This window comes from Scyliorhinus torazame, chromosome 22, assembly GCF_047496885.1.
Source record: "Scyliorhinus torazame isolate Kashiwa2021f chromosome 22, sScyTor2.1, whole genome shotgun sequence".
NCBI classification, from domain to species: domain Eukaryota; kingdom Metazoa; phylum Chordata; class Chondrichthyes; order Carcharhiniformes; family Scyliorhinidae; genus Scyliorhinus; species Scyliorhinus torazame.
Genome location: NC_092728.1, coordinates 85,477,111 through 85,490,626, shown reverse-complemented (window position 1 = coordinate 85,490,626; position 13,516 = coordinate 85,477,111). Strand labels below are relative to the sequence as shown.

At 41.0% G+C, this 13,516-nt stretch overlaps 1 protein-coding gene across 7 annotated transcripts in view; it reads right to left on the bottom strand.

The window, feature by feature from the left end:
• The window catches only part of LOC140399179 (multivesicular body subunit 12B-like), a 236,645-nt gene that overhangs the window by 97,941 nt on the left and 125,188 nt on the right, over positions 1–13,516 (bottom strand). For all 7 annotated transcript variants that reach the window (XM_072488494.1, XM_072488500.1, XM_072488497.1 and 4 more), the window contains one exon: positions 2,534–2,631. In XM_072488494.1, coding sequence (XP_072344595.1) covers positions 2,534–2,631 — 98 coding nt within the window. The remainder of the gene's footprint in view (positions 1–2,533; positions 2,632–13,516) is intronic.

The window sequence follows — 13,516 nt, the reverse complement described above, 5'->3', positions numbered from 1 at the left end:
TTACATTTTATCTGCATTCCCAAAATATAAGCTTTTTCTTATTTAGAAGTAAATTAAGGAGCAGCACACCAATTGGTCATGCAAATATCCTTCGCACTGCAGAACTACAGTTGGAACAAGATAGTAGGGAGCATGGTCTGAATGACTGTGGGAAAAGGTTTACTGAAGTAACAACCTAGGCCCACTGAGAGATGTAACGCAGCATTGAGGAAAGTCTACTTTTACTGCTAATAACAATTTCAGGGAAGAAGGCATGGTCTCTTGGGATATGGCTACATTGGAGAAATTTTCTGCAACTGTTTGAACAACCGTTACTCCACTTCTGATTTGCGGCTGCCGTTCACCTTGTTTGTCTTTGTGTCCTACTTCACGGTTTTCTTTCATGATCAATTTTTATTTCTTCACTTCTCTTCCATTTCCTCCCCATGCTCGCTTTTTAACCTCACTTGTCTCTTTCGCTCCCAAAACGATCTTTTTAGTTGGCATCATGCAGCATTGCAACTGTTACTCAGCAAACAGCATGAACAAGAGGGAGTCGGACAGCAAGGTTTTAGATATCCGCTGGGGGAGCCAGACTTCAATAAATAGCAAGGTTTTCATCCATGGTGAGGAGCTATGGTACAATGTGAGACTTTAATACACAGTCTAGAATGGGCTTTGCAAAAGGAGCATATAGGAACAAAAAAATCTGAACAGTTCATCTCCTAAATGTTAGCTGGGACTGTCAAGACTGATGGTTCCAGCAGAGGAGCCTGTATTCACTTGCTGTACCTCTAATTCAAATTGCAGACAGTATACACATTGCACAACATACCAGGTACCTCAGAACTTTATTCCACTAGCTAAACAGTTCTGACGAGACAGTAATTTATTAATTTATGATGCCTCTACAAAAAGCTGGAGTGTTTTAAGTTTGCTCAAAGAGGGACGGTTTTACCAATCATCTTAATTATAAAAAGTTATCGTACATACCTGGTACTAAAAGAACGGGGACTAAAAATAATGCTAGCAGAAAATAACACAGAAATTTTTAAAAGTCCACACATGTTTGAAAACTATTGGTTGTTTCTGTCATGATTCAAACCAGGTCTTCCAATAACTACAGGATCATAAGCACAGCTGAATCAAGAATGATATCATAGTTCCAGGGTTTCAATATTTTCCACCATGAATGCCAATAAGCAAATAATACACCAACAGAAGTGTCAGAATTCACACATTTTGTTAATACATGACACAAGCTGCAACATCTGCAACAACCCAGAACCAAATGAATTTGACACATTCTATTCGAAATCCTGTTCCTGGTTTTGCTGTTGCGAGTGACTGAAGGCTTAATCAAGGGAGCAGGCAATTCATCAATCCCAACAACCCTGCTTCCGGATGCCTGACAGCACCCACATGTTTTTTTTCAAGTGTAAACCAGCCCACCTGTCAACACCATCACAGCAATAAACATAAAACATATGATTAATGGTAAACGTGTTCATTTACAGTTTGGGCTATTAACAGTCCCCCCCCCCCCTAAAGCTTTGGCTATTAACAATTCCCCCCCCCGCCCCCCCCCATTAAAAATGAAAAGGATCGTGCCACTTAATAGGATTAAAATCACACCACTGTTTATTGGGTCAGCTTTTCCCCAAAATGTTACTCTATTTCCATCATAAATGATTTTTAAGAGTGCAAAAGCTAATGCTTAAAATAGCACCGCATTATTCAGCTCTGCTTCAATTTTTGATAGCATTTGTTAACTTGGAATAAAAGTTGGTTCAAATAATAGTCAGTGGCCAATATATGTAACCAGCTAATGTCCAAAGATCAGATCAAAATATTGGGTTGTATTTTTGTGCACCTCCACTTTTAAACCACTCAACTAATCATACTTCACCCTTAGGGCCGCCCTGAGTAATCAAAAAATAAGCCTTGTAATTCAGAGCTCACTCACTTGTTAGTCTTATTAAAATGAAGCAATTCCTTACAGTTTCTTCTTAAACTTCATTATTGGTTTGTGAACTTGCTACAAAAAACAAACTTTAAAAAAAAAAGAGAAATAGATATGTAAAACAATCAATTGCTTTACAACTAGAAATTTCAAAATAGTGATGCAGACAGCAAGGCATTAATAAGGAATGTTCTGAAAATAAGGGAGAGGACTGTACTCAATAAAATATCATCTTGCCAAGAGTCTCCTTAATTTTATCTAGACAAATGTTCCCTAGAAATGGGAATAGATTGTACAAAATAAAAACTCCCCTGAAGCACTTTGGGAGGTTAAAAGGCTACGCTATTTTGAAAAGAAAGCCGCTGGATATTATTTGCATTGCATTAATGTCTTCAGTTGACTTTATGGCACCTGGCAACTTTGGCCACCTAATTATATTGCAAGATTATTTCTTGTTCAGTGGAATTGGTCAAACTGCATCATTAAAAACAGTACTTTCACAAATAAGAGATACTAATATGGCATATAATAGTGCTTAACCTGAAAGAGAAACACTTCTGCTGCTGGATTCCCACATACTGGAACACTCACCTGATATGGCATATAGGTTGGAGGTCTGATGTTCAAAGTCAGGTCTGGTGCCGTGCATCTTACCTCGGAAACTAGCAGGAAGTGTCAGGGATATGTGCCTAGAGCAAGACAAAATCATATTTCCCATCAAAATAGGAGATTTCAAATTACAGTCTTCCTGGCCATTTTGTTTTGTTGTTAAATTGACATCAACAAAATAATTACGTCTTGGTAACTGCTAAAGGTCCAAAAATAGTACAGATAGAAACTTGATCTTGAAACCTGAAATGTGTAAGAGCAGTGTATCAGATCACTTGCTCTTGAAATTAGTCACCAGACCTATATTTTAGCACAGTACTAAGAGGTTGTGCTACTGTCAGAGCTCCCATTTTTCAGATGAGTCATTAAACCAAATTCCAACATGTTTTCCCAAGTGCAATCCATGATCCTAATCAAAGGTGAGAGAGTTTGTCCTGGACAATCTTTAGCTCACTATCTATCGTCAGCCTTAAACCAGATTATTTGGTTATTTATGTTATTGCTATTTATGGGATGCCGTGTGCAAATTGGCTACCATATGTGAACAACAGTGACTACATTCTAAAAGCACTTAATTGCCTGTGAAAACACCTTGGTGTGCCCAGAGGTCATGAAAGGCACTATTTAAAGCCATTGTTTCCATGATGGTCATTGACCTCATCGCCTCTGGGGATCTTCCCTCCACAGCCTCCAACCTCATAGTCCCCCAACCCCACACAGCCCGCTTCTACCACTTTCCCAAAATCCACAAACAGGGCATGCCTTGGTTGACCCATCAAATCAGACTGTTCCTGCCCCACAGAACTAATTTCTTCCCATCTTGATTCCATCATCTTTCCCCTTGACCAGTCTCTTCCCACCTACATTTGTGATTCCTCTGATACCCTATGCCATATCAACAATTTCCAGTTGCCTGGTCCTGCCTTCTCTTCACATCCATTCCTCACCATGGAGGGTTTGAGGCCTCTCTGCTTCTTTCTTGAGTGGAGGCCCGAAGAATTCCCATCCTCCACCACTCTCCTTCACCTAGCTGAACTTGTTCGGTCACAAAATAAGTTATCCTTCAACTTATCTCACTTTCTTCAAATAAAAGGCATGGCTATGTGTGCCAACATAGACTCCAGTCATGCGTGTCTTTTTGTGGATTGTGTAAAACATTCCATGGTCCAGTCCTATTCGGGCCTGCTCCCACAACTTTTTTTCCATTACATCGATGACTGTACTGGTGGTGCTTCATGCTCTCGCGTGGACTTGGCAAAAATTATCAACTTTACTTCCAATTACCACCCCTCTCTCACCTTCACATGGTCCATCTCCGACACTATTCTTCCCTTCTGTGACTTCAGTCTTCATTTCCAGTGATAGACTGACCAACCATATTGATTACAAACCCATAACTCCCAAGTTACCTCAACTACAGTTCCTCGTACCCTGCTTCCTGTAAGACTCTACTCCATTCACCCAGTTTCTCTGCCTTCGTTGCATCGGCTGTGGTGATCCCAACATCAAAAATGGTGCTTCTGACATGCCTGCATTTTCCTTAACCAAGGTTTCCCCCAAACCGGTGGTTGACAGGGCACTCAACTGGGTTAGACCCATTTCCCACACCTCTGCCCTCAACCCTCCTTCCCAGAATCATGACAGGGTCCCCCTTGTACTCACTTTCCACCACCAAGCTCCACATTCAAAGGATCATCCACCTCAATATCCGCCAACTCCAGCATGATGCTACCACAGAATACATCTTTCTCTCACTCGAGTTAAATTCATGAGTTAAAGACAGTTGTGCAGTGAACTAAGTTTTAAATATATTTAGTTTTGTGTTTTCACTCCATGAGAGCTGGATTGAAATAAAGTGGTCCAAACCAAATTCACAGGTAATGTTCAGTTGAAAGTTAGCTTTACATTCTAAAAGCTAATATGTTTAAAACAAAACACAGCCTGATCTGTCATTATGGCACTTAAAAAGCAGCATTTCTTTTCAGTCTTCAATACGCAATATCTATAGAACATCGATGAAACTCATTACAATTCAAAAACTGAGATTCAAGAATCAATGTAAACCAAGTTTAGAAATCTGCTTAATTTGCGAAAATGAGCAGAAAACGTACATTTTTTACTGTGGGACTATCTACTCAAATTCTTCAAAGGAACCAGATGGGCAATCTTTATTTTCAAACAGAAGCTTTGTATTGTTATGGGCCAGGGTTTATGCTTTCTGATACATCCGTTTTATTTCTATATCTTTCTGTTGTAACGCCGCCAATTTTCCTGAACTAAAAATATTTGCCTCATCCTCCACCTGTTCTTGTTTTTTTTCAGCCATCTGAACAAAAATTGTTTCTGATAATTGCACTTCCACTTCATCTTCACTCTTTGATTGCTCCTCTTGTCTTAACCTGTGACTTTGCGACCTTGTTACTACACAATCCGGAAAAATCCCAGGATATTCATCCTTCAACACTTCAGTTATCTGATTTTCCACTGGCTTATCAACCACCGTAGGCATCACTCCCACCTACGATCCAGCTATACCATTACCCAAGATAAACTGTATTCCTGGACAAGATCGTTTCTCTATTACTCCTACTACCACTTCACCACTCTTCACCGGACTTTCCAACCTTACCTTATATAATGGAACACTACTCCTCACACCCTGAATTCCACATATTAACACCTTGTCTGGCAATGTTCTTCCCAAACTACATAACTCCTCATCTCTTACCATTAAAGATTGACTAGCTCCTGTATCTCTTAAAATTGGGACTTCTTTACCTGCTCCTCCTGATACACATGAGGAGACTTTACCCACACAAGTAAATTATTTAAAGAGATCTGGCACCTTCTTATCAATCACCTCTTGATCAGGCTGTACAATCTTTTGCACCTCCTTCGCTTTACTTGGGCTTTCCTTTACCACTTTAACAAACTCCACTGTCTTATCCTGTTTTACCAATCAGCCTTCCCAGTGCTTTTCTTCAACCACCAACACTGTGACTTTACATGGCCTAGTTATTACAGTGAAAACATTTGAAATTTTTCATTTCTTTTCCATCCTCCTGGATTTCTTTTTTAATCTGAGGTACACTCTCCTTATTATCTCCCATCAGATCACCTTTGCCTCTACCACGAGTATTTCTCATGTCCCCAGTTTCTATCCCTCACAGGCTGAAACTGATGTTGGAAACCAAGCTTTGATTTATGAACTAATTCATAATAATCTGCCATTTCTGCTGCTAATCTCGCAGTTTTAACCCTCTGTTCTTCCACACGAGTTCTCACTACATCAGGAATTGAATTTTTAAACTCCTCCAAAAGCATAATTTCTCTAAGAGCTTCATACGTTTGGTCTATTTTCAAAGCCCTTATCCACCTATCAAAATTACTCTGAGCCTTTCAAACTCCATGTACATTTAACCAAATCCTTTCCTTCAATTTCTACACCTTTGTCTGTAGGCTTCAGGCACCAGTTCATATGCACCCAAGATGGATTTTTTCACCTCCTCATACGCCCCAGATACCTCCTCCGGTATTGATGCAAAAACTTCACTAGCCCTACCTAGCAGCTTTGTTTGAATTAGTAATACCCACATGTCCTGTGGCCATTTCATTTGTTTAGCTACCTTCACAAATGAAATGAAAAAGGCTTCTACCTCCTTCTCGTCAAACCTTGGCAATGCTTGTACATACTTAAATAGATTCCCACCAAGCCTTCGACTTTGATGCTCTTTCTTACTATCCTCATCACTATCATCCAACTGTACGTTTCCCTTCAAGTCTGCCAATTTTAACTGACTGTCGTGTTTCATGGCTATTTTCTGAAGTTCAAACTCTCTTTATCTTTTTCCCTGATCTGTTTCTCCCTTTCTTTTTGTTCTGTTAGGGCTATTCTTTCTTTTCTCCTTTCTTCTCTCTCCTTTTCTTTTTCCTCTCTCTCTTTCTTTTCCCTCGCTATCTCTTTCTTTTTCCTCTCTATCTCTTTCGTATTCAAGCTGCTTTAATCTTTTTCATGTTCCATTTGTTTAAGTTGTTACTGAATTTTTGCCATTTCCAATGAGTCAAGCTGTCTCTCAGGCAACTTTAAATGCTTAGCCTCTGCCATAATTACCTCATCTTTTCGCATTTTGTCAGGTAATGTTAACTGCAATGTTTTTGCCAAATCTAACAGTGTGCTTTTAGTCTCCGTCTGTAAGGTACTGTGTGTAACCGTCTCCACCCCCAAAAACTTCAGAGCCTCTGAAAGAGTCATTGGCCACAACACACTCCCTACTTAAACTGAAATACCACACCTGAAAAGCAACCGCAATATGCTCACCCCTCATTGTCTTTAAGTTCACTAAGCCAATCCAATAGATAAGACTTTTATCCCCCTCGAGCCCCCAATTTGTTATGGGCAAGGGTTTAGAGAACCCCAAAGTGTATCATGGCGGTCACCTGACCCACAACCTTTAATAGATTGTGGTATGGGGAGCACACAGCCCACTCTACAGGTGTGGTAGAGCAGAAATGGAAAAGTATTTTTTAAAGCAAAACAATGTTTATTCTATGAACTCAAGTTAACCTTTTCAAAACATAGTGAACATTTTAGCAACCATTAATTCAAATACAACCCCCAAATAATACAACACCTGCTTTGTCTGGCTTCAGTTCCAACACTGAAAATGAAACTAAAACACACCCTGCAGCAAACAACCTAAAATGAAAGTAAAAAGCTGACAGACAGCCCAGCTCTACCCACTCTCTGACATCACTGCAGTAGTAAACACCCATTTCTTAAAGGTGCTCTCACTACAGATATTTATATACACACCCATTTATAAACACCCATTTCTTAAAGGTACTCTCACATGACAGTATTCTTGTTAAAATATAATTCACAAATAATCCTTAAACAAAACACACCATTTTGAAACATCGCAGCTAATTCTCATGAACAATTTCTTTGTTTTTCCCAATGATGTGCATCACACTATATTGTATGTCTTAGGTTCCTACCATCCAATTAATTTAAACTTCCCTGGTCCAAGACTGTGCACAGGTCGGGTGTGAATTTTAAAAAGCTGGCATCAATCTCACAAGAGCAATTGCTGGTTTTAATGAACATTTCTCTTCCATTAATATCTCTGTGAAAGGCTTGTTCCAGTTTTTAAATAGTAAATTGCTTGGAGACCAAAAGCCGGTGTGGTTGACAAATGTGATGACTTTAAACATGTCTCCTTTCATGGAAACTGCAAGCCAACAACAGCATTTCAAAACAAAATCCACTTGATCGGCCCTTTTGAAAAGAAAGTTCTCTGTATTTTTTTATACATGTGCATAAAATGACATTTTCAGTTTACGCCCATTTGAAATGAGCCGCGACCTTGGTGACATTCTCACCTCTGAAGTCAGGAGGTCCTGAGTTCATGCCCGCTCCAGAGATTTGCCCACATAATCCAGATTGACACTTCCGTGCAGACCCGAGGGAGTGCTGCCCTGTTGGGGGTGCTGCCTTTTGGGTTGAGATGTTAAACCAAGACATTGCCTGGTGACTGGAGGTTTAAAAAAAAAAAAAGTCCCATGGTATTTCCCGTAAAACCGGACTTCTCCCGGTGCCCGCGGCAATATTTTTCCCTCCAGCAACATCAATAAAACACGTTACCTGGTTATTTAGCTCATCATAGTTTGGGTGGTTCCGGCACATGTTTCACACATTACAACCATGATTACACTGTAAAAATATTTAATTAGCTGTAAAGCACTTAGGAACATCCTGCGGTTGTGAAAGACACAATATAAAAGCTCAATATAAATGTCATGTTTTCCATAGAAATTTTATATTATCCCACATTTGCAGGGCAGATTTGTGGAGGAGTCACAAAATGTGCTAATTTGTTTAAAAAAAAGGAACTGTATCACTGATGTGTAAGTTACCTAAAAGGCATTGATCCATAAATAGTGTTGCTAAATTAACAGAAAAATCTCATTGACACCTCCTGTTTGACAATTCTTATATTCCTATATGGGCGGCGCGGTAGCACAGTGGTTAGCACTGTTGCTTCATAGTGCCAGGGACCCAGGTTAAATTCACAGCTTGGGTCACTGTCTGTGCGGAGTCTGCATGTTCTCCCCGTGTCTGCGTGGATTTCTTCCGGGTGCTCCGGGTTCCTCCCACAAGTCCCGAAAGACCTGCTTGTTATGTGAATTGGACATTCTGAATTCTCCCTCAGTGTACCCGAACGGGCGCCGGAGAGTGGCGACCAGGAGGTTTTCACAGTAACTTCACTGCAGTGTCAATGTAAGCCTACTTGTGAGATTAATAAAGATCATTATTATTCTTCACCACAAATTGGTCTGTTACCATTAACAGGCCCATAATGATCAATACTTAACCCTAACATTGCATGGTTTAAGATTTCTCCCATGTTACGATTCACATTTGTAAAAAGAAATCTCTAAACTACTGTGCTCAGCGTTTTTCAAGACTTCAAGTAAACATTGTACCAATGATTTCACACATTCATCAATGCATTCTCTTCAAGCAACTGTATCTGCATGCGTACACTGTACCCCAACCTACACCAGCCAAATCACTACAAGTATAGCAAGGACATTCCAATTGATTTGACTACAAGACACAACTTTGCCCTTGTTACTCCTGGCTAAACGGTTAGAAAAAGCAAGTGTTTTCTTGATTGATGACTTGCATTCACATAGCATCTTATCACATCGGCCTAGCTTGCAAGCAATTCTCTGTCTCTGAAATTCTCTGAAGGAGCGTGGCATATAGGAGAGAAGCAGAATATCTATTTTGTGTGCAGAAAAAGATACCACAAACACCAACAGACAATCAATCACTCCATATGTTGTTGGTGATACTGGTTAATGTAGCAACATTGGAGGGTGGGCCGACACAATGCAATACTTCAAATAGTACAAGACTGTTAACGTTCAATGGGACTGTCAGAATAGGTACACAAGGACTCCATTCTAATGTTTCATCCAAAGACAGTGCCACCAACAATGTATAATTCCCTCAGTGCAGTCGTGGAATGTCAGCTTAGATTATGAAGTCAGGCTACCATTTTTGGGCTTAAACCCAAGCGTCCTGGTCCAGACTCAAGAATGTCATCAACAAAGCCAACTAGGCAGTCATACAAGGGCCGAACTGTTCTGAAATTATTTTGTTGGTTAATTACTAATAAGTATGAGTCCATTATTTAGCAGTGATCAATTTTGGCAGAATATAGTAAGCCCGCAGATGCAATCAGAATTTATTTCTGGTCTCCTTGATAATAGGAATCTTATCAAGATTTTAAATACGGCTATCCCTAACGTGTCCCTAAAAAAAGCACGCCAAACGAACGTCACTCATCCACAAGAAAACATATAACACTGGTGGGCTATATTTCTGATCTGTAATTTTTACATCATAAACCTTTTGACTGCTTTGAATCTAACTGGGTCACAAGTCCTTTGACTAACTTTACTTAGCACCTGCTCACCACTCCCCGCCTCCCAATCCTACTGCGAGCAGCTCCCCCCCCCCCCCCCCCCCCCCACCCCCCCCTTACTCATCACTTCACTCTCCCAGCCCTCCTGCTTGCCTCCCCCACTCACCAGCTCACTCCTTCAACCCTCCCGACCCTCAACTGGGACGAGTTAAATAAAAATCCATACCCTTTAGACCAGGCCTGACTAACCGCCAACGGAGGCCTGTAGTTAGTTGTACTGCATCAGAGCAGTAAGCGCACACAACTTCCTTCTGTGGCTACTTTGTAACATTTAACAAGTTCATGAGCTGAATCTGCTCAATCACATCGAGGGCTATAAATTAACATTGTAAAAATCAAAAGATCCAGTGAGCATTTAAAACTCAGCTCCACACCAAACTGTGCCAGTTATACACCGACTGATGTGAAGTCGGTATATGATGGCCTTCTTGAAGCATTGTCAATTTGTCATTACTGGATTTGGAATTCTGATCTGGACCTAAACTCCTGAGTTATGGAGCCACCTTGCACTGATGTATCTCTAGAACCAGATACAAAATTGCCATTATGACTGCAACCCTACATTTAATCCACATACACACCTGAAGCAATCTGTAATGTAGGCATGTAACAATAATTCAACCGCTGGAGCCTTTTATGTGCCAAGTGAGAATTCCAATTCAGGATGTAGAGGAAAAAAAAGAATTGCCTGCCACCAAAAAAATGAACATTACAATTTAAAAATCCCAGAGTTCTTTGAATACACATCTTCTAAATACCTGCACTTGAGCAACATATGGCAAATCAATTACCAGTCTAAATTCTAAAACAAAAAACATGGCAAGCATTGCACAGAAATAATCAACAGCAACGGTTTGCCTCAGATTAGAGCAGCCACTAGAGTTTTGAATACAATTAATCATCATTCCCAGGCTATAGGAAGCCATATTGACACTTATTCATAATTTGAATATTTAATTACAGTGAACTTCCTCATCAAATTATCACAAACTGGGAGAAAAGCCTGAAAGATTTGAATAATTACAGGGTTTAACCCCTCAACTGCTACTCCAGTGAGGGCTTAATTAGCACATTACATAATAGGCTGAAGGGAAAATAGGGAAGTGATTAGCTCTCTAACTGCGAACAATGTGCAGATAGAGTAATAAGATACTTCTGATTACAGCAGTTTAAAAGTAGAAGAGTACATATTCAGTCAACTCAAGAAAACAATTTAGAAGGGATACTGCAGACCGTCTTCACAAAATCTACAAATAAATCTGAAGCTCAGTAAACCAATAAATCATTATTCCTACTTTTGGAGTATATACACATGAAATGAAATGAAAATCGCTTATTGTCACAAGTAGGCTTCAAATGAAGTTACTGTGAAAAGCCCCTAGTCGCCACATTCCGGCACCTGTTCGGGGAGGCTGGTACGGGAATCGAACCGTGCTGCTGGTCTGCCTTGGTCTGCTTTAAAAGCCAGCGATTTAGCCGAGTGTGCTAAACCAGGCCCTGTTGGATATTTAAATCACAAGCAATTTTACAAAGTATTTTCACGCTCCGAATTAAAAAAAATTTATGGTCACGTGCGTCAACACAATCTGTTTGCACCTTCTACAAATAGGTGAGGTTAGTGTTAGATTAAGTTAGGATTACGGTCAACCTCCAAATTGACACTGTTGTCAGCAGGTTCACTTACTGTGTTTAAAACTAGTTAGATTGGGAGCAAGCCAAGGGGTTGCAACAACTCCACAAACTGCAACACTCAACAGAAAAGCACATGCATTTGTGGATCACGAAGTTATGACAGTTATGGATCGGGATGCTGTGACATAATTCCCCTTAATGGTAGGCTCAGTAAATTAATCCTTTGCACTGCACTTTGGTCTGCAAGTCTGAAGACTGTTAAACTGAACTAGAACCAACCCCATCACTCAAGACTGACTGCAGGGAGAGTCTGAATACAAAATCACTGGTCCGGGCAAACATAAAGCACTTCCTGGATAAACTACACTCAGAAATAAATCCCTGTGTACCATCATTAAAAAATTAAAGATAAAAAATAATTTGAAAATTCATACCATGAAATTATCTCCCAAATTAACCCAAAAGGTTCAAATAAAAATGGTTGCTAAGGTACAATTACAATATAACAGCTTGTTTTAACCAAGCCAATTTTCCATTTTATGCCAATGTCGAGGCTGCAAAATCTACCTGGGTATTGGAAAACATAGACCTGGTTCTTCCAGTCTCCAGATCGTCAAACCCCTTTAAAGTCCCAATGCGGTGACTCCGTAGGAAATGCCCAGGAAGTATGCAATTCCCCTTGCTCCCTGGACACTTCAAAGAAAGTCTCCAACCCCCCAGTTAGAGTGGACTTTGGATGGTTCCAACTTACTTGCCCGAATAAATATTCAGGAAATATTAGACAGAAACATCCTAGTCTAAATCCTGGGTAGCTATGCAACTGACCACTCTCCCCCCCACCCCCCCCCCACCCCACTCACCCCCTGGACCAACCTCCTCACGCTGTCACCTCACTCACCTGCCACCCTACCCCTCACTACACTTACCTCACACTTCCTACCTGCTTACTCATCTTAACCTTGGCTGCATAGATTTTCAAAGCAGCTTTGGAACATTATAACCCTTTATTTACTAGAATATGGCAGCTAGTGCCATATAAAAGGGGATGTAGCTTCTGCACAGAATCCCTCCACTTTTGTCTCCAAGGTTTCCTGCGCTGAATGAATGATGCACGATCAATGACCACTAAAGCGAGGTTGTAGTCCAACTGAAGGCTTTAATAAGCTAAATGTTTCCCCCAGCAGCTCCGTTACAGAAAGAAGGCTGCTAGGGAGGCACGGGCTCTTATACCCCGCCTTGCAGGGCGGAGCTACCATACAGCTTGACCAATAGGAAACATACAAAATCTACCAATGGTGTTCCAGCATTACCAGGTACCGTAATACCTCTACACAGACTACCCCCGTTAAAAAAAAAAGAGTCCAGCTGGGGTGGTGGCTTGATATTACAAAATGGTAAAAATGGTAACATGGTAGAAATTATATTTATGGAGGTACCGTAATACCTCCGTACAGCGTTTTTGTCTTATTGTCGTAACTATTTACAGATTCACAATTAACTATATACACTTTAAAATGAAGCAATCAGTCGATCGGGGGCCCTGGTCGTCCTCTGTGATCGTCGAAGCTCTGGTGGTGACGCGGTGGAGGCTCGGGCGTCTGTGACTCGGGGAGCGTGGTCTCGATCTCTGTGGCAGCTCCGACATCCCGAGACGGCACTGGTGGGGAAAAACGGTTGACCTGGGAAGGGAGCATCTGCGGGGTGTGTCGGTGGGTGGGGGGGGCCTAGACGGGGCCGGCGGAAGGACCGATCCTCCTGGGAAGGGGGCAGCTGTAAAGTGCACCAGTGGGAGGGAGGGTGGGACTGGTGGCTGGGGTGTGCGTGGGGATCCGGTGGG